The sequence below is a fragment of the Indicator indicator genome, chromosome 14, assembly GCF_027791375.1.
Source record: "Indicator indicator isolate 239-I01 chromosome 14, UM_Iind_1.1, whole genome shotgun sequence".
Taxonomy (NCBI): Eukaryota; Metazoa; Chordata; class Aves; order Piciformes; family Indicatoridae; genus Indicator; species Indicator indicator.
The window spans coordinates 6,489,574-6,515,351 of NC_072023.1; the positions used below are offsets into that span (position 1 = coordinate 6,489,574).

At 45.6% G+C, this 25,778-nt stretch overlaps 2 protein-coding genes and 1 non-coding gene across 6 annotated transcripts; 1 reads left to right on the top strand and 2 right to left on the bottom strand.

Annotated features, from left to right (window-relative positions):
* Positions 1-2,314: 2,314 nt before the first annotated feature.
* LOC128971467 (cytoglobin-1-like) lies at positions 2,315-5,365 on the bottom strand. Its single transcript, XM_054387036.1, has 3 exons — positions 5,271-5,365; positions 3,779-4,010; positions 2,315-2,443 (listed from the first exon to the last, which is right to left on the bottom strand). Exons 1-3 carry the CDS (start codon positions 5,363-5,365, stop codon positions 2,315-2,317), a joined length of 456 nt encoding a protein of 151 aa, XP_054243011.1.
* Positions 5,366-10,291: 4,926 nt separating this feature from the next.
* LOC128971556 (U12 minor spliceosomal RNA) lies at positions 10,292-10,440 on the bottom strand. Its single transcript, XR_008489237.1, has one exon. It is a non-coding gene; the product is annotated as a U12 minor spliceosomal RNA (small nuclear RNA).
* A 380-nt stretch (positions 10,441-10,820) lies between these two features.
* On the top strand, positions 10,821-24,380 carry POLDIP3 (DNA polymerase delta interacting protein 3). 4 transcript variants are annotated; one of them, XM_054386609.1, is made up of 9 exons: positions 10,821-10,880; positions 14,192-14,588; positions 16,954-17,031; positions 18,796-18,891; positions 20,661-20,843; positions 21,772-21,849; positions 22,411-22,540; positions 23,447-23,513; positions 23,858-24,380. In XM_054386609.1, exons 1-9 carry the CDS (start codon positions 10,822-10,824, stop codon positions 24,030-24,032), a joined length of 1,263 nt encoding a protein of 420 aa, XP_054242584.1. In that variant the 5' UTR covers position 10,821; the 3' UTR covers positions 24,033-24,380. The 4 variants fall into 4 exon arrangements, with proteins under 4 accessions (XP_054242584.1, XP_054242582.1, XP_054242583.1 ...); XM_054386607.1 differs by having other exon boundaries at positions 14,192-14,579; XM_054386608.1 differs by having other exon boundaries at positions 14,192-14,579; positions 16,957-17,031.
* The last annotated feature ends 1,398 nt before the right edge of the window (positions 24,381-25,778 follow it).

Sequence of the window (25,778 nt, forward strand, 5' to 3'; positions counted from 1 at the left end):
AAGGTTGGGGGTGGGGGGGCAGCACAGAGTTTGCATACAAAACACACTGCTTTAGACTCCTTACTAGCAACTTTTGGGTAATGTGCCATTGGTTTTACAAATAGCTCTTACATTTAATTATGAAAAGGTGATTGGATTTGGGCTTTCCCTTATTTACTGCGTTTTGTGGGCTGGTGAGCTTCATAGTACCCAAGTAGCACACCAGTGTCTTGCTTCTGGCTTCCTGATGAAATAATATGAATTGTAAGTCATTACTGGGGCAAATGTTCACTTTGCTGAACAGTTTCAGTAGTCCTGTCACTGGGCACCACTGATAAAAGAATGGTCCCAGCCTCCTGCCACCCATCCTGTAAGTATTTATAAGCATTTATGAGATTCCCCCTCGGTTTTCTCTTCCCCAGACTAAAAAGACTCAATTCTCTCAGTCTTTCCCCATAAGAGAGATGTTCAGTTCCCTAATCATCTTTGTAGACTGTTTCTGTACCCTCTCTAGCAAGTCCCTGTCCTTCTTCAACCAGGGAGCCCAGAACTGGACACAGTACTCCAGGTGTGACCTCACCAGGGCAGAGTAGAGGAGAAGGAGGAGAACTTCCCTCAACCTGCTTGCCACACTTCTTGATGCAGCCCAGGATGCCACTGGCCTTCTTGGCCACAAGGGCACATTGCTGGCTCATAGCATCCTGCTGCCCACCAGGACTGCCAGGTCCTTTTCCCCAGAGCTGCTCTCTGACAGATAGCCTCCAGCCTGTACTGATGCATGTCTATGGATGTCTATGGCAATGACATCCAACAACCATCACGGCAAAGCAAGGCAAGTTAAAAAGGGGGAACCATTTGAAGCTTTTCAAAGTGTCACCTACTTGTCATCCCTGAAAGGGATAGGAAATTACAAATCATTTTTTACAAGCCTTTTTCTTTTCTTGCAGTACTCACCAACGCTTTGCAATACACTGCCCCTTCTGCCCAAGCTGACTAAAATGCCACATCCAAGCAGCCTGTTCCCATCCTTCCCCTCGAGCAAGAGTTCCTCTTCTGGACTTTGGGATTTCAGCATTTTTGCTAAACAAGTGGGATGGATGAGGAAAACTACACCCTGAACAAAGGAGAATTCTGCATTTTTAGCTATTTGTGAAATTGCTGTTTCATGGTCAAGTGAAATGCTTCCCGTTGCCCAAGGAGCCTGCTAACTGCAGCATGATGGGCACCTTGGCTTGAGCTGGAGCCCATTTCTGTAAGCCCCCCAGCACCACCAGTAACCTTGCACTGTAACCAGCTACCACTGCTGTGCGTGGTGAGTGCCTTCTGCCTGCTACAAATGAGAGGACACCGCTGCTCTCTCTGTGTTTATTGAGTTATACTGAAGCAAGAGGCCATGTGGTTACCTGCAGTTGTTAGCTGATTATTTCACCACACCTAAGGAATGCAAAGAAAAGCAATTAAATGGTTGGGGACCTGGTTACTGCTGAAGGAAGGCTCAGGCCATGGACAGGACAGGATGAGGGCAGCCCTGCAGAAATTCAGTCAGTGAGGCAGCAGCCTCCCTCAGCTGGATGCGTTCTGAGTGGCACAGGAGCTAATAAGCTCAGTACTGGTGCCCTCTCCTGGGTATGTGGTCAGAGCAATTCCCTGGGAGCAGCACTGTGAAATCCATGCACTGAAGATGTTCATCCCTGCCCAGAGGGACCCAGTGGTGGCCACATCCGTTGTCACCCCTTGTGCTGAAAGCTGCTCCGAGAAACCTCTCCCAGGGTAAGGGAATTCCACTGGCTCATGCAGGACAGGGTCTTTCTCAGACATTAGTCTTTCCTATACACCACTCCCCCCATTGTTGTAGTTCAAACACAAAACAACAGCCATTCCTCTTAAATAGTGACCTCTGTAGTCCCTGGAGATGCTTCAAAATGATCTCCTGCTCATCATTCATGAGAATGGAGAGGTGGTCACTGAGCTTAAGAGCTGCTGGTGTCTCGCTGGGCTGGTGCTGCTGGAAGGAGCAAGTCTTTCTTTCAGGAACAGCAAGCTGAAAGTCACCATATTAAAATGTAGTCTTCAAGGATGGAGGCCAGAGGAACCCACCTGGAGCACCAAAGCTGCAGAGCACATCAGGATTTGTTGGCTGGCTTTGGCATATCTGTGAGTTTTATTTAGCTGAAGAAACTCAGTTTGCTAAGGAAATTATTGTCATTGGTATCTACATTATATTAGCTTTTTTCTCTTTTTTTTTACTTTTTCATTCGTCCAACTGTGGCTGGAGGCCCAAAAGCAGCAAATCAGTGCTGGTGAGACATTTGAAGAGCCTGGAGGCTGCAGACCCTCACCAACCCTCTTCTTTGTAGATGTTGTTCAGGTGAGTGCAGATTTCATTGGTCACCTTCTCAAAGGAAGATTTGCAGTCTCCACCAAATTTCTCCTCCATCAGTTGCAAGATAATGTCACAGATAATCTAAACAAGGAGAAGGGAAGAAACTGCCAACATGAACTTCTCTCTACATTAGAGGCATAAGAACAAACTACATATTTTCAGCTGGAATTCTTGGTGGGTGGAAAGGGACAGAAGAACAATCCAGACATGGAAAATTACATAGGTTATAAAATTCACAACACATGACAGTCACTGATACTGTGGTTTTAATTACCCTTTACCTAGTTCATGTGGACTTCACCTGTCACAGATGGCTGTACAGGACCATCTTGTACACTTGGTCCACCTACTGCAATTCTCCTCCTGGCATTGGAGTGCCCTAAACGTTTATAGAGGCCATGAGGAGCCCCAAGTTGGACACCTTATGGAATACATAGCTTGGGGGATAAGTTTATTGCTGCCCCTGCCCAGGGAAATGGTGGAGTTACCATCCTTGGAGATGTTCAAAAAGCACATAGATGTGGCACTTCAGGATATGGTGTAGTGGTCATGGTAGTTGGGTACAGTTGGGCACAATGATCTTAAAGGTCTTTTCCAATCTTAATGATTCTATGATCCTATTCCTAATCTTGCCTGCTCGTTTAGCAATGGGGGTTTGTTTGTAGGTGGGATAATTAGAAATGTCAGCTCCTATTTTGTGTAGCATTTATCATTTTTTGTGCCTCTTTACCCTGAAAAAGTCTTCTTGTGATTTCTCCAGACAGAAATCTTCATGTTTTCTCCCACTTACTGAATATTTGGCCCTCTGCTTTGGAAACCACTTTCATGGTGCCTGAGGGACCTTTGCCAGAAGGTACCTCCCTTTGGATTTTGTGCTGTGTAAGGCAGACGAGTTATAAATGCATTCTGCTAGTGACCTTGGGGGGACTTGGACGAGTCATTTGATTCTGTTTTACTATGTGGGGGTTGTTTAATGGTGGCAATGCTGTTGTCATTGGACAAATAAATCAGCTGTTATTGAACTAGAAAAGCTCAGCTCCTGTTGCTGGATTAAAATAGACATCAAGGGCTGAAGTCCAGTGTTGAGCTGCTTTTCTGTGTCTTGTTATTAACTGGCAAGCTTGGGAATCCTGTTGCACTGAGAAAACTCACTACAACTCATGGGTAGCTCTGCAGCTCCCACCTCAGCAGACCTGCCTGCATCCCATCTGCTGCACCACCTTCTTCCCAACAGATGCCAGATCTCTCATTCTTGCTATCTTCCACCACCAACCATCTCATGTTCCACCATCTCCACCTTCTGAAGCATATATGTATTTATATATGCTGAAATCTGTTTTCCTCAGTTCTACTCAGTTCCAAGAAGACATCTTCCCATCACAGTTACACCTTCTGGGAAGAGGGCTGCTGACTCACCCTAAAGTTTTTGGGGTCAATCTTCAGCTGAGTCGCATGTTTCTTGCCGAGTGGATTCAATATCCCAAGAAAAGCCTCAGAGTTGTCCAGGTGTTGCACCATGTCATTGATGGCAGTGAAAACCTTCTTGCCATGGCCCCTGACCTGATCCGACTGTTTCATCTCTTCAGCAGAGTCCATGCCTTTGAAGTGTGTGAAGTAGGACTTGGTGTCTGGGTGCTCAGTAAACATCCTGTTGGGAAATGAGAGCCGTTCTGATCGATGCAGATATGGCTTCACGTTCCAGGCCTTCTCCTAGGCATTTATTGCCCTTTGTTCCTTCTCTTTTTTTAGAGCAGACTCCTCTTTCCCCTGCATTATTTCTTGCTAGAATCTGCTTTGCCCTGCCCATCAGAGCACAGCCCCTGTGCCCACACCAGCCGCTCCCCTCCTTCACCTTTTCCCAGGGCACTTCCCTTTGGTCACTCCACCTTAAAACCTACCTATCCTGAATTTGTTCTGCTGCTTCTAAAGTAAACATCTCCCCAGTGTTGACTCAGTGTTAGGTGCAAGTAAAATCCACAAAGAAGTGGGAGCGTGTTCCCATGGGGTTAGTGTGACAGTGCAAAGTTCCCAAAGACCTTCTGAGGACAGCAGACAGGTTCTCTGTGCTTTGGGGGGGTGTTTTCATGGAGAAACCCTGGGTTTATTCATTAACCCCTTCCCAGAGTCCATTGCAAAGCTTTCTTACTGCCTGTCATGGGTTGTTGGCTGAGTAGTGAGTACTGCTCATTTCATTTGTTCAAAGGCAACACAATCCAGTGCCACTTGTAAAGATATTGCCTTCTATAAAGTCTCAGTTACAGTCACCTTGGTCAAGCTCCTAAAAAAGCAGTTTGCTCCACTGGGTGAAGCAGTTAGTCACATGAAACAGCAATAGGAAATGCCAGATTGCATTTCATGGGCACAGAGCAGTTGGACTTGAAGGGACCTCTGGTCCAAACCTCCAGATCAAGCTCAGGACCATGTCTAGACATTAATATCTCCATGGATGGAGCTTCTGCAACCTCTCTGGGCAACCTGTGCCAGTGCTCAGCTAGCTTTCACAGTGAAAAAAGTATGTCCTGATGTCCAGAGGGAGCCTCCTGCTTTTCAGTTTGTGCTGACTGCCTGTGATCCTGTCACTGAGCACACTGAGAAGAACCCAGCTCTATATTCTTTGCACCCTTCCTTCACACGTTCTTTCCTTCACCTTATACAGATGGAGTGACAAAATTGTTGTCATCTGTTCTTCCTTTCCTGTCCTCTTCCCCCTTTTCCTTTACTTCTTTTTGTGTGGATCCCTCCTGTTTTCCATTTCCTCCCTAAGGTGCAAGAAACCACAGGAAATCAAAGTGTAACCAGCAAGGGCTGCATGAAAAACACCAAGTCGTGCTCTTAGGCGATAACTCCATCCTCTGACCACTCCTCCTTCAACCCTCGGGGGCAGTAGCAGGATGGACTCTTTCCTTACCTGACCAGCACAGCTGTCCCATTTTCCTCAGCATCCACAAATACCTTCTCCCAGGCCCCACGGGCACTTTGCACCTCTGCTTCAGAGAATGACATGGTGGAGGAGATGTTGGCAATAGAGGACACAGCAGGAGACAGAAGAACAAGGAAGTTCTGGTGGGGTAGACCTGTGGTGGTTCACTCCTCAGGGCCCTCTAAATACTGCCCCAGGGATTTAAGAGATCTTGAATGGACTCTTTGTCTCCATTCCCCTTGGTCACATTTCTGCAGGCTTTAGCGCTGCCTAATCACTTCTAATCAGGAAAGAAACCAACCACATGAGGAGGGAGGACTAGCACTCTCACCAGGGCATCAGGTGCCAGAGCAAAGATCTCACTGTCTGAGGAGAGAAGGGGAAAAAAGGAGTTTTCAGCAGGGGAGGAAAAGATCAGCTCTCCTGCCCTTTAACCCCTGCCAAGTTCAGTGCTTGTCTTCTTTTTCCCCAAAGGTGATCCTTGCCCAAGCACTAATTTTCTTGATATGCTCCCTGGTCTGGTGCCCTGCTGTGCCCTCTTCCCAGCATTTCTTGGTTCTTCAGTCCAGAGATCCTGTTTCCAGCTCCAGCAATTCTCTCTAGTCATGCTTTCATGCCACAGTCACTGCTTTCCCCACAGCCCTCTGTCTTAGCAGGGACTCATCCCACAGCTGCTTCCAAGTGGTGGAAGGCATCGCCAGCCCAAAATGACAGCACTGCAGGAACTGTGATGGCAGCATGGGCACAGCATCCCTGGCTGCAGTGCTCTGGAAAACCACCTCATTTTAACTCAGAAGGAAAATGATGCAGGACAGCCAGGCCAGGAACTCAGGCATTTCACTACCCTCCTGGTTTGCAGTTGGGATCTCCGTCCTATCCCAAAGCCCTACTTGCCTAGGAGGGAGAAAGAGATAAGAGGCTGGAAAAGGGCAAGTGTGGACCTGCAGACAACACCTTTGGGCCCATTATTGTCACAGTCACTTGGAACCAGAGGCCAAAAAAATCTTGGATTATCCATGTGGCGCCTGGGCTTAAACTCTGGAAGGAATGTTCTGGTTAAGTCCAGGGCATGCACACGAAATAAGGCTAAGGGGCTTGAGGAGCTGCTGCTGGATGCTGAGCACAGACAAAACCTTGTATTGTTTGGGATGTTTTAGAGGAGAGAAGGAACAGTTGCAAGGGGCAAACGTGTGGCACATGAAGCAAAACCAGCCTGATAACCCAGGGCAGAAGGAAAGTGGTGGCTCCAGAGAGGCTGATTGGTCTTGGTGGGGCTGTGTGTCATCCCTGGCAAGGGATGCCTCAAATAACTTCACTGAACCACTCCCCCTTCCCTCTCTCACCCTTTTCAGCACAGCATACAAAGGATGGTCTGACAGAAACCTGCACAGACTTCTGCTCTCTCATTCCAAAATCCTCAGAAAAACTTCCCAGATTCCAGGAGGACCCCAAGGGGACTGACTGTGCTGGTGGGACTGCTGCCTCTTCGGAGAAAAACACAGACCAGGGAAGCTCTGGTTGGTCAAGCCCACCACAAGCACAGGGAAGGAGCAAGGACAGCACCAGAGGTGTTGGCAGTTCCCAGGCCCTAGGAGCCAAATGTGCCTGGGAGGAGCTTGGTAGGGAAGCACAAAGTATTTGACTGAGAGCAGAACACTCATCAGATGCTTATCATGAGTGACCTGGAAGAAAGAGCTCCTGAAGAATGGCACCAAGTTTAGCCAAAGGGAAAGAGGCTTGGGCAGGTCAGAGAATGGAGGTCAAGCTGGTTTCTCCTTGAGGTGTGAATGTGTACAATTGCTCACTTGCAATGCTTCTTCCCCTTCAGTAGGTGTCCTGTTCTCCTCGCAGATCCTGGTGTCCCCCGACTTGCTGTGGACACTTCTGGGTGGGAGAAGCTGAGCACAGTGGTATGCTTGGCTCTCTGGCCTGAGCTGTGGTAGCAAAGTACATTGCTCAAGGATGTCCCTTAGTCTTTTCCTCTGATCTCCCTTGTTCACCCTAGGTTTCCCTCCCCTGTGGTTTTTATTTCTAGCAGTTCACAAGCAAATCTAACCTTCCCTAGGAGCCTTTGCCTCTGCTCTTCCCAACCTCATCTAGGACACTGCAGTACAAAGATGCTTGATGTATTGTCAGACATCCTGGGCCAAAAAATACCTGGTTTGAGTTGTGAAATTTCAATCCAATTAGTTTACTGACAAGTAACAAACCAGCCAACACTTAGACACCTGTTTTCTACCCTGCCTTTTTCCCCCACCTCTGCCACATGATACATCCAGGTCTTTTGATAAGAGTGTGGGCACTGCAGGAGCTGGAGACTGGTATGTGGAGATCCCTTTGCTCTTACTGCTCCTTGTGTGCTACTCAGCTGCTTCAGTTCCACCTCTTCCACAGCAGACCTGCGACAATGCAGGTTGCAGTAGTTAAGGTATTTTTTCTACTTCTCACAGCACCCTACCAGCACGAGCAGGCTGGGACAGCACAAGAATCTGGGTGGGGACACAACCTCTCATCCTATCCCTAGTTACTTGTGAGAAGGGACCAGCAACAGGCTCACTGCAACCTCCTTTCACGTAATGTGGTAGAGAGCAATAAGATCTCCCCTTAGCCTTCTCTTCTCCAGACTAAACAAACCCAGTTCCCTCAGGTGCTTCTCATACAACATGTCCTCCAACCCCTCACCAGCCTTGTTGCTCTTTTCTGGATGTGCTCCAGGACCTCAATGTCTTTTCTATACTGTGACATCCACAACTGAGCTGTGGCCTCAGCAAGTCTGAGTACAGGGCATGATCACTTCCCTACTCTGCTGGATACACTGGTTTTGATACAGGTCAGGATGTCTTCTTGGCCACCAGGGCACACTGCTGCCTCACGTTCAGCCAGCCATCCACCCCAGATCCTTTTCCACCAGGCTGCATTCCAGCTGCTCTTCTCCAAACCTGTAGCACTGCTTGGAGTGGTTGTGACCCAAGTGCAGGATCCGGCACATTGTCTTGTTAGAACCTCATTCCGCTGACCTCAGCCCATCACTTTACCCTGCCCAGGTCTCTCTGCAGACCCTTCCTACCCCCAAACAGATCAACAGTCCTGTTCAATTTAGTGTTGCCTGCAAACTTGCTGAGGGTGCCCTTGGTCCCCTCATCCAAATCATTAATAGAGATATGAAACAGAACTGGCCCCAGTACTGAGCCCTAAGGCACACCACTTGTGACAGGCTGCCAGCTGGATTTAACTCCCTCTATCACAAGTCTTTGGGCCTGGCCATCCAGCCAGTTTTCAATCCAGCAAAGAGTCCATCTGTCTATGCCACGGGCTGCAAGGCTCTTGAGGAGAATGCTGTGGGAGACAGTGTCAAAGGCTTTATTAAAGTCCAGGCCAGACAACATCCACAGCCTTTCCACTAGGTGGGTCACCTGGTCATAGGAGATGAGGATGGTCAGGCAGGAGCTGCCTTTCATGAACCCCATGCTGGCTGCAACATCAGGTGTCACTGCATCCATCTCGTTTAGCTGTGCCACCCGGGGGCTGGCTCTGCCCACTCCACCTGAGCAGCCCACTCACAAGCTGCCAGCCCTCGGCACAGGCATGCTGCTTTCCCGGCTTCAAAAAGCTCCCAAAAGAGCTCCTTCTTGGCGCATTTCACCGTGATTCCCTTTCCCAATGTGGACCTACCTACGCTGGAGCTGATCCCTTTGGCGAGCTGAGAGCTCTCTCTGGACGAGCTCATACAGAGTCCAAGAGCTTCCTTGCCGTGGATCTTGCATGGTGAATGCTTCTGTGTATGCTGCGCTGCCCAGGGGTCACTGCAGCTCGGAACATCATGGCAGGGAGCGAGCAGGAAGAGGACAGTGAGGGTGTGGAGAGGAACCCCACAAATTGATCCTCCTGGCAGCTGCCAGGGCAGGGACAGAGCTGTAGCCAGAAGCCAAACTGCATTTTGGTGACGTGTCTTCCAGTAACAGGAAGAAAACCTGGCGCTGCAAAGGGTGTTCCGAGGGAGGCCCGACAGCACTCAGGGTGGGTGTGAAATGCAGTCACTGTCCTGTGGGTACCCCACAGCCGCTGGAATCAGGACAGGGCAGGAGCTGACAGTGGAAAGCTCTCCTCTGCTCCAGCTTGTGCAAGATGGCTTTTTGTGGTGGTTTGAAACTGTCTTTTTAATTTTTCCTTGCAAAGTTCAGAACAGAGAAAGTGAAAGAATGTAAATAAGTCACTATTGGGTGTAAGAAAGCAAAATAACGATTGTTCTAAACACTTCCATTGGATAGATAGAAATGTTTAAGAACTATTACCCAAAACAAGGTAGGCATTCGGCACATTCTGCGTTCGGCAGTGGGGGCAGTTGCTGGGCTGTCTGGTTGCTGTTTTCTTCTTCTTCTCTTCTGGCTGAAGATAACACACTGACCTTGGCAGCTAAGTTAACAACTTTCTGCTCTAACTAAACTCTGCTTCTCTGTCCAGGGGGGTCTGGGGGGGAAGCTCCTGGGAGAGGGAGGCCCCTTTGGGAGGGTCCCCTTGGGGGGGGAAGCAAAGGGAGCTTGGTTGTGCTTTTCTGTTGATTGTATATATTTGTAAGTGTTGTGAATTTTGTATATTTGTACATATTCATTGCATTTCATCTGCTTGTAAATACAGCTTTTCATTTGCTTCCAGACTGAGCTAGCCTGGTTGTTGTCGGTGGGGGGGAATTTCAGCTCACACTGACACACTTTTCCCTTACACTGAGTGGTGGTTTTTTGACTGATTGTAAACGGCACAATTCCTCCCACAACAGCACAAAGAAAAAAGGGAACTACTTCCTGCAGACATATGAAACGTGAGTGGGGGTTTGGCGATGTGTTTCCAAGCTTCGTGAACATCAGCTCACGCAGTCTGCGCGGTACATACAGCAGCGAGCCCATGCGATGCGCAGACACTGACACTTCTCCAAAACCAGGAAGTGGGATCGCAATACCCACACAACCTCGCCAGACCCCACTCTGCTCTTCAGAACTCACAGGAATTAGGGTCGGGCAGATCGCAGCTCCCGGGCATCCCGCGAAGTAAGCGGGCCACCCTGGGGCGACCTGTACCCGCGCAAAAATTCCTCTCACATTGGCAGTGAGGACCCGGGCGTCACCCCGGGTCGTTATTTTCCTTACTCATAAGTTTAAGGCATAACTACTGCTCCTCCGTCCCGCGAACAGAACCATAGGCGTCAGCGCTCAGGTCAGGGCGAGCGAATCCTTGCGCAGCCTCACGGTGCACAAGTGAATTTTTCTTTGCCCTGAGGAGTCGACCCGTTATCCTTTCCCTTTGCGCCGTGTAATCGCCACGCTGGGCAGAAATATGTGTAGATGTGCAGGATTGTATGTAAATGAAGAGCCCAGGCGCCGCTGAGGGTTGTGGGATGACCTCCCCACCCACCCTGCGCCGCGCACTCGGGCGGAGCCGAAGCTGGGGCCTGTCTTACTTCTGGAGGCGGGGCGGGCAGCGGAAGCGGTGTGATGCTGTGTCCGGGTCTCGCTCGCTGCGTCTTACTGTTGGGCGCCGCGACAAGATGGCGGATCTGTCTCTGGACGAGCTCATACGGAAGCGCGGCGTGACGGTAAAAGGGAGGTAAGCGGCTGGAAATGCAACACCCTGGGCCTGGAGGACTTAATATTTTTTGTCTGGTTTTTTGCCTTTTGGTAGTTCCACTCCGGAGGCTGCGGGCCTCAGCCTGCCTCAGCGCGGCCCGGCCCTATTCCCCGCTCTCGCCTTACTATTGGCTTAGGTCTTGGTCTGTGGGGCTGTGCCTTTGGTGTAGATTGGCGGGGGTGGCCGTCGCTCAGGGATGGGGTGGGGGTTCTGTCTCCCCACTTCACTCGCCCGTGCTTGGCACTGTCCCGTGGGCTCTGGGCCCGACTGGGCAAGCACACGCACCGCCTCTCTCCTTCCCGTCTTGGCCTTGCTTGTTTCTCCCGAGATTCTTGTCACAGTGCATCCTTGGTGTCTCCGACCTGCGCTTTCCCCGCCGTCTCCTGCTTCTCCCCGCCGATTAACCAACCTAGTGGTGCCTCTCGGCCCGGCATCAGCAGGGTCTCGGTTCCTTGCTCCCCCGGGCCCACTCGGTATCCGTGGCGCCCTGTGTCTGCGGCAGGAGCTGCTGCTGGGCTGTAGCTCGAAGTCAGGCAGTGGCCTGGGGGTGGGTGCGCGGTCCCCCCGCAGCTCCTGGAAGCGGTGCAACAGTGCATTGTGGGGTAGCCGTGGGAGGTGTAGTTGTGCTACAGAGAGCCGTAACTAGCAGAGCTGCTCGGGATCCGCACAGACGGGCCTTCGGGCTGCAGTGGCTTCATCGCAAATGCCGCCTGGCCCCTGGAAATCTAGTCTCTGTAGCATAGTTAATGATACTCTGACAGATTGTTTGCAGTGCTTATTGTGGGTGTGAAGCGTGTTACATATTGGCTACAAGACCAGATTCTTTCTTTGTATGGCAGATGTCTCCAGTGTAGGCTTGACCATTTAGTGAAACTGTTGGTAGTTCTTAACTAGCTTCTCCTTTGGTAGCTTTTCATCTTGTCTTTTGCCGTAGTCTCTTGATGCTTCTGAAGGGCTTGTGTATGTATTTCTCCCCATCTGTGTTAGCAAAATGTGCTTCTTTTTGTTGCTGTATTTGTGGCTTTTCTTAAACTTAAGGGTCGTTGGGAAATCTTGGGCGTTTAAATCTGTCTACACTGATGTCTAGGGTAGTATTTTGAAGGATAGCTGCTAATGTGTACTAGCAAAACGTTCAAACAGGTTTAAATCCTAGTCTAGACAAGGTTGGAACCATCTTATGCTGCTTAATATGCCAAGCACCTCCTTTCTCTTTTCAAATCCCTCCTTAACTCGTTTCTTCCAGGAATTTTTGCTTTTATTTACTGAACAGTAACCGCACTGCAGCACTAAGAATTTTTGAGCCCTGTGTTTCTCTTATTTGGCATTCTTAACTCAGCAAGGCTGAATAAACTTAAATCATTATATCCACAGTGTTCAGTAGTCTAGCTGAAATAACAGAAAAATCTTCACCTATAATATGTACTAATCCACAAAATATTCAAGCCAGAACTTGGGAGTAATGGAGGGTGAATAAGGTGTTTGAGATTCCCTTTTATTTTATAGTTGTGGCACAAAATGTCAAAACAGCCAATGCTGTTACAGGGTAAGCAACTCTCTGTGGAAGAGAGTTGCTTGTTAGGATAACCACACGTCTTCAGAGAAGGTGTTTCCTAACCAATTTCATTAGTTCATGTCATTAACAGCATTAACTAATTCTGCCTTAAATGCTGATACATATATTTCTAGTTTTACTTTGGCCTCTTATGGTCATGAAAAAAACCCATTCATCAAGCCCTTCTGCAGCACTCTGTAACTGAATGCTTGCAAGGGAAGTCTTGTATCTGTTGGTTTGTTTTGTGGGTACTGTTACGCTTCTGTTTTACTCTGGATATATTTCAATAAATGGTCTTACTAGTGCTCTTTCTTCTGGGTGTTGTGCTTTGCCTGTAGGAGAGGGCAGCCTTACAATTCTTAGGTAACAAAGCCGGACCCCAGTCCTAGCTCTCCAGTTGTCTATACACAAGAATGAAAGAAACAGAAGTGGAGACTCAGTCTTCAGTCTTTTTTTCTCCACAGAGCTATCCGCTGAACATACATGATTTAATAGTGTTAAAATTATGGAGTTAAATCAGGAATTGCTGATACAAAGCTGCATGAAAAAATTCAAAATGCATCAACATTTGAATTTGTGATGTTAGCCTTTTGAGAATTACAGCAAATTCTAGGTATCTACTTTCAGACTTTATAATACTGGACAATACATTCCAGAAAGGAGGTGAACACTATAGCCCTCTGTAGCTTACTTGGAATTGTTTTTAGCATCTTGACTACAATTTCTCATACCACTTTGTCTTTTAAAAAACAACAACAAAACCCCCCACAAACCAAACCAAACAAAAAAACCCCAAACACAAAACAGAAAAGCACCCAGTGGAGAAAAACAAAGAACTTAAAATACTTAAAGGAGGAATTTTCTTATTGGAGAAGCTGCCTCCTTTTAAGGGACATTTTGAAAAAGTGCATCAGGGCTGTAACAATCAGACTTGTAACAATCATGTTTTGCTGCTTTATTTGCTGCTTCTCAGTAGTACTTGTGTAGCAGTACAAAGGCTGTCTTTTCTGTGGGCAGTATTGTAATGATGTGTCTGTGCACAGAAGTATCCTTCCTGTGCACAGTATTGTAATGCTGATGTGCTCACAAGTACAGGCCTTGTGTAAGGTGTAGTAGTTCTGTTAGTAGGTTAAAGAGGTGGTGCTGTTAAAAGGTAATTTGACTTACAAGTATTCTTACTGGCAGTTAATCAGCTTTGAAACTCATGGCTTTTAACCGAGATTGGTATTGTCACCTCTTAAAATCCAAGTCTCTACACTCACAAATCTGAACTTGCAGCCCAGAATTCTTTAAGTCTTGTTTAGCTCCATATTTACGTTGTATTTAGACAAGTTGCTGTATTGCAAAAGATGCTTTAGCAGACCTGCTTAATCATGAAGCTGTGCGGTCTGCTCCTCTTTGTCTTCAGAGGTCTCCCCTGAGCATCTGAGTTGTCAATTAATTTCTTTTAGGATGTACTTAGCACACCTGAAGTTAGACCCTTTACTTAACTTTGTAAATGTGAGCTTAAGAATGGATTTTGGAAATCAGTTCCTTAGCTCTCTATGTAGAAAGTAAAATCCAGCCCAAAACAGCTTAGGAGCTCTACTGTTGTAGTTGGACATCTAACCTGAGTAGATTTCTGTGCACTAATAATGACCTTTTGTTTGGAGCAACACAAATAACTTTATTGATACTGTCTCACATTTTACAATATCTGATCTCTCTTGTTTTTGTTTTGTTTTGTTGTTCTCCCCAGGCTTAACACAAGGCCAGTGTTCGGAGGTGTAAGGTCTCGCATTGGGATACAGCAAAATCTTCTAAATAGACCATCACCAGCTGTCAGCTTCCAGCGGACGTTTGATGCCCGACAGAAGATTGGACTCACTGATGCCCGACACAAACTGGGGGTTAAAGATGCCCGTGAGAAACTGGTTCAGAAGGATGCTCGGTTCAAAATCAAAGGGAAGGTGCAGGATGCTCGAGAGATGTTAAATTCCCGTAAGCAGCAAAGTGTTACTGCTGAAAAGGTGACCAAAGTGGTGGATGCCAGAGAGAAGATCAGCTTAAAAAGAAGCACTCCAGCTGCTATCAGCCCAACTATGGGGACAGTAAATCCAGCCATGAAAATCACCAAAACTATCCAAGTAGGTCAAGCAAGCCACCTGTGAGCCCCTCAGTTATTCTGCAGCAGTCCAGGAGGAATGTTAATACATGACTATGTTCACGTTTACTGTAAAAGCCATGGTGCTACAGTTCATTCCTGCTGTAGGGTAGGCTTTGGAGCCTTTTGGGTGTTCTTGCAGCTGCTTGGGGCTTTCACTTATGTTTTCACATGGGTTTTGGGCCAAATAAATACTAAAGCAGTGCTCCTGTCAGCATTAAAGTTGTCTTGAATGGTCAAGTAGTTGCTTTTCAAGTGAAATATGAAGAAAATACATGCATTTTTTTGTCATTCTTAGACTCTTTGCAAGTCCAGTGTGGTAGATCGACCAGTTTAGATAACTGGTTTAGCCGAGTGGTGGGATCAAGGTTTAGAATTGTATGTTTGTATATAAGGAGATCTACAATTCAATGAACCCTTCTCCAGTTTCTGTATTTCTCCTTGTCTGGTTTTCAGGAAGGTCCTGGCTTTCAGGGAGTTGCCTGATTGCATGATTCATTCCTGCTGAGGCTCAAGACTTATTTCACTTGCAGTGCAATCAGTTGGTCACCCTGACCTGCTGATTGACAGTATTCTAATTTCACTTTGCTGTGTGCATGGTAACTTGACCCTTTGCAAACTTCTCTGTGAAACAGCTACTATTGAACTGTGTGTGTCAAGTACAGTGGGTAGGGTCGGAAGTTTCCAGTCAGGATTGTAGTTTGTGAAGTGGTTTTGTTCCTCCCCTCTACAAGCACATAACTGCAGTTCCTAGCATACATATTTCACTTGTTTCTTCCTTCCAAAGATCAATAGTGTGCTTACTCATACCCAGAACATCTCCTGTTTGCATCAGTTTGAAAACCTAGATGAGGCTGCATTGTGTTCAGCTGTGGGTTTTGCTCAAGACTATCGAATATTTTTGTAAATTAGCTTTGGAAATTTCTCATTACTTGGCAGCTTTACTGCCAGATCAACTTAAGAAAGAGAAAGGACTCCTGTGGCTGTAAGAAGGGCTAATCACAGAGCAATAGTGCAGTGTGTTCAGTAGTCTTTAATTAGTAGGCTAATTAGTACTCATGCTGTCCTTCTAAGCCAAATCACCACCAGCAGCCATTTGAACATTTTCAACAAAGTTTCTAGGAGTTAAAATAGCTTCCAGAGACTTGGTACAGTAGCAGTTTGCTCTGACCTGATTTTTACTTTTTTTGGGGTACAGTTTGGTTTGACCTGCAGGACTTTGTTAGACAACACAGTACAAGCAAAAATATTATATAAAGTAATGGCAACTTAGACTGTAGACTAAACAATGCACATGAATAATTATGTAATTTTTTTTTTAATTTATACCAAATTTCCAAAGTGTCCTTGGCCTCCCTCCCTTCCCAAATGTTGAGAGCAGAATCAAATCAAACTAGCTTGATCTGAGATGCAGCAGACACCTCTCATGTCCTGTGCCATGGCCTTGTTTCTCATAAAGGAAGGGAAGAGAAGTCTTTGAAACCCAAGGAATTTTCAGATGCCTTGCTGATGTTTCCATAGGACAAGTACCTGTGTTTCTGAACTGATTAGCAAATTGAAACATGAGGGTGATACAGAATAAGTTAGTCTATATAAAAATGCAAATCTGAATATTTTACTGCCTGTCTGGAGCGTTTTTGTAAGACGACCCATTATTTTCTGTAATGGACAGCTTCCAGCCCTTTTAAAGAACAAAAAGGGCATTTTTGAGTGAGTTTGCAGCTTGATTTTTGGTTGCCCATTAGTACAGCTATGTTCCCTGACTACTTCTGTTGTGGTTTCCCTGTTTCATGGGATAACAGACTGCAGGAGGGTCAGCTTCACTATCCTGTGCATCATTTTATTCGTCTACAGCTTATTACAGCTTTAGTGTGTAAGGACAGTATCTCAGTATACTACTTTGAAACGCAGCTGAGCAAAACTGTGCTGTGTCCTAGCTTGTGGACTTTGATGGGAAGAGAATGCTTCCCTGTACTGTGGGGGTGGAAGAAAAAAAGACACTTCATGATTTTCCCCATGGTTTTGTATTGGCAGAAATGTAGATCTGGTCAGTGCTGACAGGTGTGGAGTTGAGTACCCTTCCCACTAATCTTGGACTAAAACTCAAATAATTCAAATTAGTTTCTCTGCATGGCCTTAGGTCTTCATTTCTTTGATTAAGTGGTTATTTCATATTGACCATATTACAGAAAACAGATGTCATCTCATGGCATATTATGGTAGTATATCTCAAGAGCAGGAGAGCTAAGTGTCATTTCAGTGGTCTCAGGGTATCAACTAACAGCTCTGATGTTCTGACATGGTGATTTGGTGGACTGTAGCATTTAATGCTTTGGCTTTTTTCTCTCTAACTTTAGCAGAAGGCTCCAGTTCCTGGACATTCAAATACAGCAGGAATGAGGATCAATGTGGTGAACAACCATACACACAAACAGGTGTGTGCCTGCTCTGTGCTGTTTGTTACCTTTGGAGGGGAAGGAAGGTGTCCATAAACATTGGCAGGTGCAAAGAAAACTTTAAGTAGGAAAGAGGAATGTTTGGAAGTTCTCCAGTATCTTGGCTCCTTATTCTTTCATGGTTAAGATACTTTCATGGTAATTGAGGTTTTAATTTAGTTTAATTGATCTTGATTTTGTATGTTACATGAATGCAAAGTAGGTATTCCCAGGTTTCCTCTGTATGTGCTAATGGTTTTTCTTTTTTCCTAGAGACTGTGACCCCTTAGCTCTGATGTCTTTTTGTAAATTCTCAGTGACATCACATCAGACCAAGTTGTTGGTTGTTTTTGTTCACCATCCTGCCAGCCTTTTCAGAGAATGGATATGATTGTACATGGTCAAATGTTCTACAGTGAGGTGGGAGAGGTATAACCATTCTGTGAAATCCCAGCTGGGGGTCCTTGCTGGAAACCAAATAGTGAATGATGTTTACTGGTATTCTGATGTACTTTCAAAATTGCCCTATTCTTTGTCAAGCAGACTTTGAGAAGACCCTGGAATTTGTGCTATTTCTGTGGCATCAATTTTAGAGGCCTTAGTCACAAACCCCAGCCCTTAAGCCACTTTACCACCCTGTGTGCTTTCAGAGAGGAATTACACATTTTTGTTACTTGATTTTGTGTATGTATACGTAAATATTGGAAAAGTGACAGTCACAATATTATGTCATGGGGCTTTTGGCCTCCGGTATGGTAACTAGCAATTTGTGTCTGCTACATCTCTACACTGACCTGCTACCCTCACCTCTCCTAGATGCTGGCACTTAAGGAGATGTCTTCATTATTTTGACCTCGTTACTGTAAACTTTGAATCCATTTAATTTTCCTCAAATTCAAGGCCAGCTGATGGCTTATGCTTTTCCCAGTTCTTTTATTTTCTGCACAATTCTTCTTTGTTCTACCATCCTTTATGGTGTTTTTTTTCCTTCATAACATTTCTGCAACTGGAACAATTTTCCTGTTTGTAAACCAGAATCTTGCTGACTATGAAAACCCATTCATTTTGCAAGCTCTCATTGCTAATCCTTAATTTTCTCTTTACCTTTCTACTGAATTAATGGGAAGCTGTTCAAATTGTGACTCCTTATGTTCTGGACAGTGCTATGTGTGCATAGACCTTTTCTTAACATTACTTAGTTTATAAAAAAATATTTGTGTAGGGGTTCTCATTATTTTAAGGCAGGGCTGTGAGCATAAAGTTGAACTGGGAAATGAATTATTCATTCAGTAAACCTCCTGGTGCAGTGGGTTTTAGTGCCAGACGGATATGTGCTGTGCTGAGGATGTATTTGGCAAGCATCTGCTTAATTAAGGAAAAAAAAAATTGTATGCACAGTCTTCAACTTTAAAGGTAGTTGTGGGCTAAAAAGTAAGGCACTGAGGCTTTATGCCATTCAAGTGGTTCTATTAGTCCTGGCAAGGTCTAGGTGGTAGAAAAATCTGAATCTTGTTTCAGTACACCTAGGAAAACAGCTTTACTGTGGCATTTCTGGAGAATTAGTTGGACAGTTTTTGCACTCATGTTTTGAAATGGACTTGTGTGCCTTCAGCTCTGTGTCTCCAAGCTGCAAGGACAGGATTAAAGTCCAGTGCAGATACCTTCATTACCTGAAGAAGGCTGAAGACTGGTGAAACTACTTACTTTGGAAGTGATGTCTGGCTTGAATCTACTTACTTGTAAACTTCCCTTGCTTCTCTTCAGGGCCTGTTTGACATGGAAGATGATGATGAAAGTGTCTCTCCCCTTGCTAGCAAACAGATGAAAATAACCACCACAAACAGTTTCCTGCACAACACAGTAAGTTATCTGAACAGTTCCTACCACACCATGCTCACAAGACTTAGGTTCTTTTACAGCGTGGAAACCGTGCTTTCTCCAGAGATGTTTGCTCTTCACCCTCAAAGTGCTTCTAAGTGTTTTTGGCACAGAGTCCTCTTAGGCTAATTCTGGGTTTATAGGCCTTTTGCAGCCAGAATTCTCCTTTGCTGGCTGCATGTCAGCTCTTGACTCTCTTCTTGTTCGGGAAGTGCTTTCAACCTAGCTTATTATTTGAGCAAGTGAGCAAGGGAAGCTTTTGGCTGCTTCTAGAGACTGGACATCAAAGCAGGGAATCCGTTACTGTTCCAAGTCTTAGTTGGCAGCTTGCTGGGGAGTAGTGGTGCTCTGAAAGAGGTGGAATTTCAATGCTGACAAGTGTGAGGTACTGCTCTTACTTAAGATGAGATGACCCTCTGCAACTGAAGCTGAGAACTGACAAGCTAGGAAGTGGGTACCTGTGGGAAAGAGCCTGGGGGTCTTGCTGAGTGATACATTGAGAATGAGCTAGCAATGCGTCTTTCCAGCATTGAACACCAACTGTAGATTGCATGTTTGCAAGATCATGGCCAGCAAATCAAGGAAGATAATTACTCCCATCTGTTTGGCTTGTTGAAAATGCATCTGGAGCTCTGCATATTCTGGGGCTCTGTGATCCAAGACAGACGCTGACAGTCAGGAACCAGTACAACAGGGTGGTGAGAGGGCTGCAGTGCATGATGCGTGAGGAGAGGGTGAGATAGCAGTGTCTCTTGAGGCTGAGGAGTGAAGCGTGTAGTGAGATCTGCCCATTCTCCCTGCCTAATACATGGTCATAGAAAAGGCAAAGCACAGGTCCTTTTCATCACCAAAAAATGTGTTGCAGCACAAAAAAAAAAGTTCTAGTGTGATACTGGGGACGAAGTTGTGCAATTCTCAGGGTACTGATCAACATCTGACACAGGGACCCAGAGAGATAGTGAAATGGCCCTGTTCAGATACCCAAGAGTTCAACTGGGTAAGGCCCCAATCCAGCCTGATGTATCTTTAAAGTTAGCCCTATTTTAGACATGGGGATTGGTTGTAGGTTTGCCTTAGATTGTTCTGGGAAAGCAAATTTACGTGGTTTTACCATCATGCAGACAGTAATGCAATGATTAGCCCATGGGATTTTTCTCATCGAAATATTCAAAGTAGAGCTTCTGGCCATTTGTGATCCTTAAAAACAGCCTTATGGTTTTGGTGCTTGTTTACTTTTTTCAGGAGTAAATATACTATCAGTGTTCACAGCAGCTACCAAGCACAATGTTTAGTCTGGCTTTAAAGTGGGGTAGTTCCAAGTGGAAAGGTTACACTCTGTGTGTGCCCTAGCCTGATGTTTTTGAAGAACTATGGCTGTTTGTTCTAGGGCAGCTCAATCTTAGCATTAATGAACAATGTTTGTGAAGACTTTGTGAAGTACTTAAAAATCTTTTGATAATAGGAGCTTTTCAAATGCAGATCACGCTGGTAAAGTTCATTTAAGAAGAATATGAAACTAAGAAGCGCTCATTAGCGAGTGAAATGATCTTTTTATGTTTATGCCATGAACTTCAGTTGATTTTTGCCTCAAAGCTGGAAGTCTCCAGCACTGTAGCGGTTTTGATGCTGGAAAGGACAGGCAGTTGCACATACTAGTGCATGCTAGTAATACACCTGCTATTGGAGCTTGAAAAAAAGGGATGACTTTTGTAGCCTGCATCTCTGAGACACCTTGTTCTATCTTCCTGTAGACTGGGCTGAGTGGCAATAAATTCTCTCTGTCCAAGACTGTTCCCCTGACTAAAGTGGTTCAGAATGATACATACACAGCTCCACCTGCACCTCCTTCTCCTATGCGGACAAAGGCTTTGACAAACATGTCCCGGACCTTAGTGACAAAGGAGGAGCCACCCAAAGAACCAGCACCTGTCGAGGTGAGCTCAGGGGAAGGGAGTGGGAGATGCTCTGTAGAAGTCTCTGTAACTTGCTGTGCATTGATCACTCGAGCAGCTCATTTCCATCTGCCTTCTGCCATTATTTCTGGGACTCCATCAAGCTTATTCTGATACCTGCTACCCATATCCCAAGAATTTGAAACCTGTCCAAACACCCAGTTCTTCAGAACGGGAATTCTCGGTGCATCTCGCTTCTCTCGGTGCATCTCGCTTCTCTCGGTGCATCTCGCTTCTCTACTTTTCTCTCTAGCATGCAAGCATGCGGTCTCAGAGGCATCCATGGTACAGGGATGTGGTTTAGATGCTCCTTGGTGTCTTCCACATCCCTAGGAATAGTTTTAACACTACTCAATATGTTGTCTTCTGTCTGCTCCTGTTAGCAAGGAGAAAAACGGAATTCTTCCAAATACAGCTTCTAGCTGCACACACAAGACCTCTCAGGCAGTATGTGGGCAACCTGCCTGGAATTGCTTTGCCAAACCCCTTGATGCTGGATACCCACAAGGTGTTCCCAGGCACATAGAGTTCAGCAGGTTCTTGAGGGGCTGGAGAGTTTGGGGCATTTGCTGGCTGGTATAGAGTGCAGCAGAGACGTGCTTAAATGTGTGGGAGTGGCTGGAGAGTGCTGTGTATGTATGTGGTTTAAGTTAGTGTCAGACTTAGGAATGAAAGAGAAAAGTTACTTCACAGAGAAGTCTGTGGAAGAGGAGCTCCCTTTGGCAGTCAGATGAGCTGGGCTTTTGTAAGCACTGCCACTTCCCATTGCTAGCTGTAGCTCTCCTTTGTGTGTGTGTGACTTCCCCAGCCATGCCTTTAGTGACTTACTTTGATGCTTTTTCTGCAGTGCTATTTTGCCTGCTACATTTCTGACCTTTCTTTATATGATGCCTTTTTTTTGTGTTGGCAGCTGGCATTCAGTCCTTTGGAAGGCACAAAGATGACTGTAAACAATCTGCATCCTCGAGTCACAGAGGAAGACATTGTTGTGAGTGTTGCTTACTGCTGAACTGTGCATGAGTGACACTTCCTTCCCTTATTCTACCTCTTTTGATAAATCAGTTGATCTGTGGTGGATGTGGTGAAGGGGGGCATGATGCGGATTTGTTTTCCTTGCAAAAACTTGGATGGTTCCTGATTATTTTGGGGTTTGTTCGCTTTTTATAGTATGCTTAAAAAGATGGGACAAAATCCTGTGTCTAGAGTGAGCTGTGATACCTGACATAGCTTAGACTTCATGCCAAGTGATGCTTGGGCCTTGAATTTAGGCCCCATCCAAATTATCTAGGCACTTCCATTCTCAGCCTGGTCTTCATGTGAGACAAACTGGAGTACTGCCTTTGAGCTTTTCTGCTCATGAAGTATATTACTAAAGCCAAGCACTCGTACCACAGCAAATACAGCAAGGCAATTGTCAAGATTCTGCCAGGTGTTTACTAAGCAGGATTGGGGGATGAAATTAGGAAATGAAGCCTTTCTCATTTCATGTCTTTGGTTGATGTGGTACCTTTTGATGTGAGCATGGCCATGACTAACTCTCTGCCCTCAGGAGTTATTCTGTGTGTGTGGCGCTCTGAAGCGAGCCCGGCTGGTGCACCCTGGAGTGGCTGAGGTGGTATTTGTGAAGAAAGAAGATGCTATCACAGCATATAAGAAATACAACAACAGGTGTTTAGATGGTAAGTTTGAGGCCAGAGTTGCATTAGTCAATCAATGATAACCCTTCCACATCAACAGTTCAAAGGCATCTTGGATGCTCATATGGTACCAAGAGAGACAGGAAATGCCAAAACATCAGTTTGAAAGCCACATGAAGTACGATTCAGCTAGTTACATATGAGCGTATGTGCAGAGTTTAAATGAGATTAAAAACCAAAAACAAACCCAACAAGCAAACAAAAGCAAACCACACCACACCCCCAACAACAACAACAAAAAACCACAAACCATCACACTTATTTAGAAGGGGAATGCTCAAAGCTGAAGACAGCGTCGTGGCAAGTTGTCTGGTCTGTCTTCCAGATTAGTTGTTTCAGTCCAGAGCTAAGAGATAGGTGGTCCTTAGGAAGGCTCTACCTGCTTACAGAATAGCTGTTTGCAAAGCACAGGTAAAACTAGCATTTGCAGAAGACTCAAGGTGTAGTCAGAGACATTTTGAGTTGGACATGTAAAGCAAATGGTATCAGCTTCTCTGTAAACTTTGACCAATGCAATTTCTAAGCTAGATCCACCTGCAGTGTGGAGACTGAAATTAGCTCTTAATTTAGCTGGAAATAGATGCCTTTTCTTTCTCTAGAGGAATGACATGTTAATGTCAGAGAAGGAGCAGACAAATGAGAATGGGAGATTCTCTTGTGTTTTGTACTTTCATGTAACTTGTTAACTAGTGTGATTCTTCATATTGTACTGAGTGTTTCAGTGGCTCTTCTCTTGCTGTGATTTTGTAGCAGATACATTAGCTGTTTTTTCTAGTGTTTCCCCAGCATGTGAAATTCCATTGTTTGTACTGTTGTGTGGTATTTCTGGAGTCTTGCCTTCCCGTAATTCTGGTAGGACTTTTTCATTGCTGATTGTTTTGTGTTTAGGTCAACCAATGAAATGCAATCTTCATATGAATGGGAATGTCATCACTTCAGACCAGCCTATATTGCTGTAAGTGTCCTTTGGGTGAGGGGAAGGACCAAACATGCATGTAGCTTCTGTTTTGAGAGGAGGGGAAGAAAACTGCTGGCAAATTATTATCCCTTGAATACTTTCCTTCTCCACATGTCTGTGGCCCTCTGTTGATCTGAGTGCAGTGTAGCTAACTCCATAGTGTTCACAGCCCTGAGGTTCAGATTGAGTTTGAGATGAGGAAGTTTTCCTGTGAGGAAAATATATTTATCTGTTATCTCTGGTATTGTAAAAGGGGCAACAATGATAACAGTAAATGCAGACATAATGTTAAATTTTCTTACATAACAAGAGGTTAAACACTGCTTTTTCTGATCCTCCAGCCGACTGAGTGATACCCCTTCAGTGAAGAAGGAAGGGGAGCCACGCCGGTCAAGTGCAAGCGCTTCCTCCAATCCCCCAGCTGAAGTGGACCCTGACACTATCTTGAAGGCACTCTTCAAATCTTCAGGGGTCTCTGCTTCTGTGCAGCCCACAGAATTCAAAATAAAGCTCTGAGAAGGGGGGAGCAAGCATTGGACTGCAGATCTCATTGAAGCTGGGGAATAAGCAGTGCAGGAGTGCAGATGTCATTTGCATTTGCCTGCCTTGAAATTGTTTGTTTTCTATGATCGCTACCTTACTGTACAGTAGTGTTTCCTCTTGTGTGTGTACTTTCTGTTTTCATAGTTGGAGTTTTCTTCCTTGATTTTTCTTTCCCCCCCCCCCCGCCTCAAAATGAATAACCTCCTCCTCCTGCCAGTAATGTATTACCAAGCATATACCATGTAACTCCCTCCTTTACTCCAGAGCCACTAGTGGCCATTAAAAGTGCACAGAGACTTTGAGGGAAGGAGTGGTGATCTCCTCCTCTTTTTTTTTTTTTTTTTTTTTTTTCTTTCTGAGTGACAGTTAACTAAAAGTTGCATCCCCCTGTTTCTCAACAGGCAAGAGTACCACATTATTTCTGAAATTACAGTGCTGGGTACAAAGTCAGGTGTGGCTCCATACAGGAAGCACCAGCTTGCATCTTGGACTTCTATGCATTTGGTGGCACACTGTTTCCCTCTGGCTGTTAGATGTTTTTCTGCTCAGCAGCTGTGACATTTGAGAAGAAGTTTGAAAACCTGAGCTTCCTGCTGTATGTGTGCCAGCCAGTGGAGGCATCAGGCAGAAAGGACATGAGTGCACCAGCAATTGTGCTATGGGAGGGATGCTTCAGCTCTGGTAGTGCAAAGAGGTGAGGGGGTGAAAAAAAGCACTGGCATCTGTACAATGAATATATCAGCCCTGTAGAGTCAAGCTCACTTGTTCTCTTCTTTCTGGACTGAAAAATAAGAACCAGTCTTGTGTTCAGAGCTTGGGGGAAGCCCAGTGTTTCACTCATTAGACTGTATTGCATCTTCCTGCTGATGCAGGGGGGTGTTTTTTTTTTTTTTTTCTTACCTTCAAACTTACCTGGTCTCCTATGAAAAGGAAGGAGCTGGGGTCTTTTTCAGATACCAATATGTAAAAAGCAGTCTTGTGCCTGAGAGCTCTGCTCTTTGAGAGGTATCATCTGGGCAATGTTTGTTTGCTGTGTGGGCCTGCTGCTCACATGCACGGATTTGGAGGATGATTGTTGCACTTCCCTGTTTCAAGGAGAGGTTTTGGAGAGGAGAGCATTTAGCACTCTAAGGATCACATGAGAGGAGTGTTAAACAAGTCCCAAGCAGAGCTGCAAGGATGTACCTTGGGCCAGGGAGCCACAAGCCGCTAGGTGTCGCCTCCTGTGTTAGTACGGCTGATTGCCGTGGATATTTGAAGTCCATAGCTCTATTCTTTTGTATTTGCTCAAATTGTACTGTAAGAGAGGAAAGTTAAGAGCCACTTCCAGAATCTGGTTGGGGTTTGGACTTGATCCATCTGGTTGGAGACTAAGCTAATCCATCCTGTTCAGCACTGCTGAACTGTAATGAACACTGTAACCATTGTAGGTCTAGATTGCAGTTCTTGGTCAACCCTATGTTTCTTTTGCTTTCTTGTCCTGTATTAACTCTTTGCTCTGTCTAGCTTGTGCAGACCATTCCTCTATCTCACTGTATCCCTTTTAGCCATGGAAATAACTGGGGACTTGTCAGGACTTGTTTTTCTGGACTACTTTCCAGTTTGGAAACCAACTACACCAATATTGTTAGGGTGCTTCATGTGAAGAGCAAATGTTGCAAGGGAGGGGACCTAAGACAGCTATTATTCTCCTTTTATAGATTGCCCGTTGAACACCTG

Coding starts and splice junctions, on each gene's coding strand:
- POLDIP3 (XM_054386609.1), top strand. CDS start 10,822: ATGGCGGATCTGTCTCTGGACGAGCTCATACGGAAGCGCGGCGTGACG. Junction 14,589..16,953: donor AAACTATCCAAGTAGGTCAA/GCAAGCCACCTG, acceptor CTCTAACTTTAG/CAGAAGGCTCCAGTTCCTGG. Junction 23,514..23,857: donor TCAGACCAGCCTATATTGCT/GTAAGTGTCCTT, acceptor CTGATCCTCCAG/CCGACTGAGTGATACCCCTT.
- LOC128971467 (XM_054387036.1), bottom strand. CDS start 5,365: ATGTCATTCTCTGAAGCAGAGGTGCAAAGTGCCCGTGGGGCCTGGGAG. Junction 4,011..5,270: donor GGGACAGCTGTGCTGGTCAG/GTAAGGAAAGAG, acceptor ATTTCCCAACAG/GATGTTTACTGAGCACCCAG. Junction 2,444..3,778: donor TTGACCCCAAAAACTTTAGG/GTGAGTCAGCAG, acceptor CTCCTTGTTTAG/ATTATCTGTGACATTATCTT.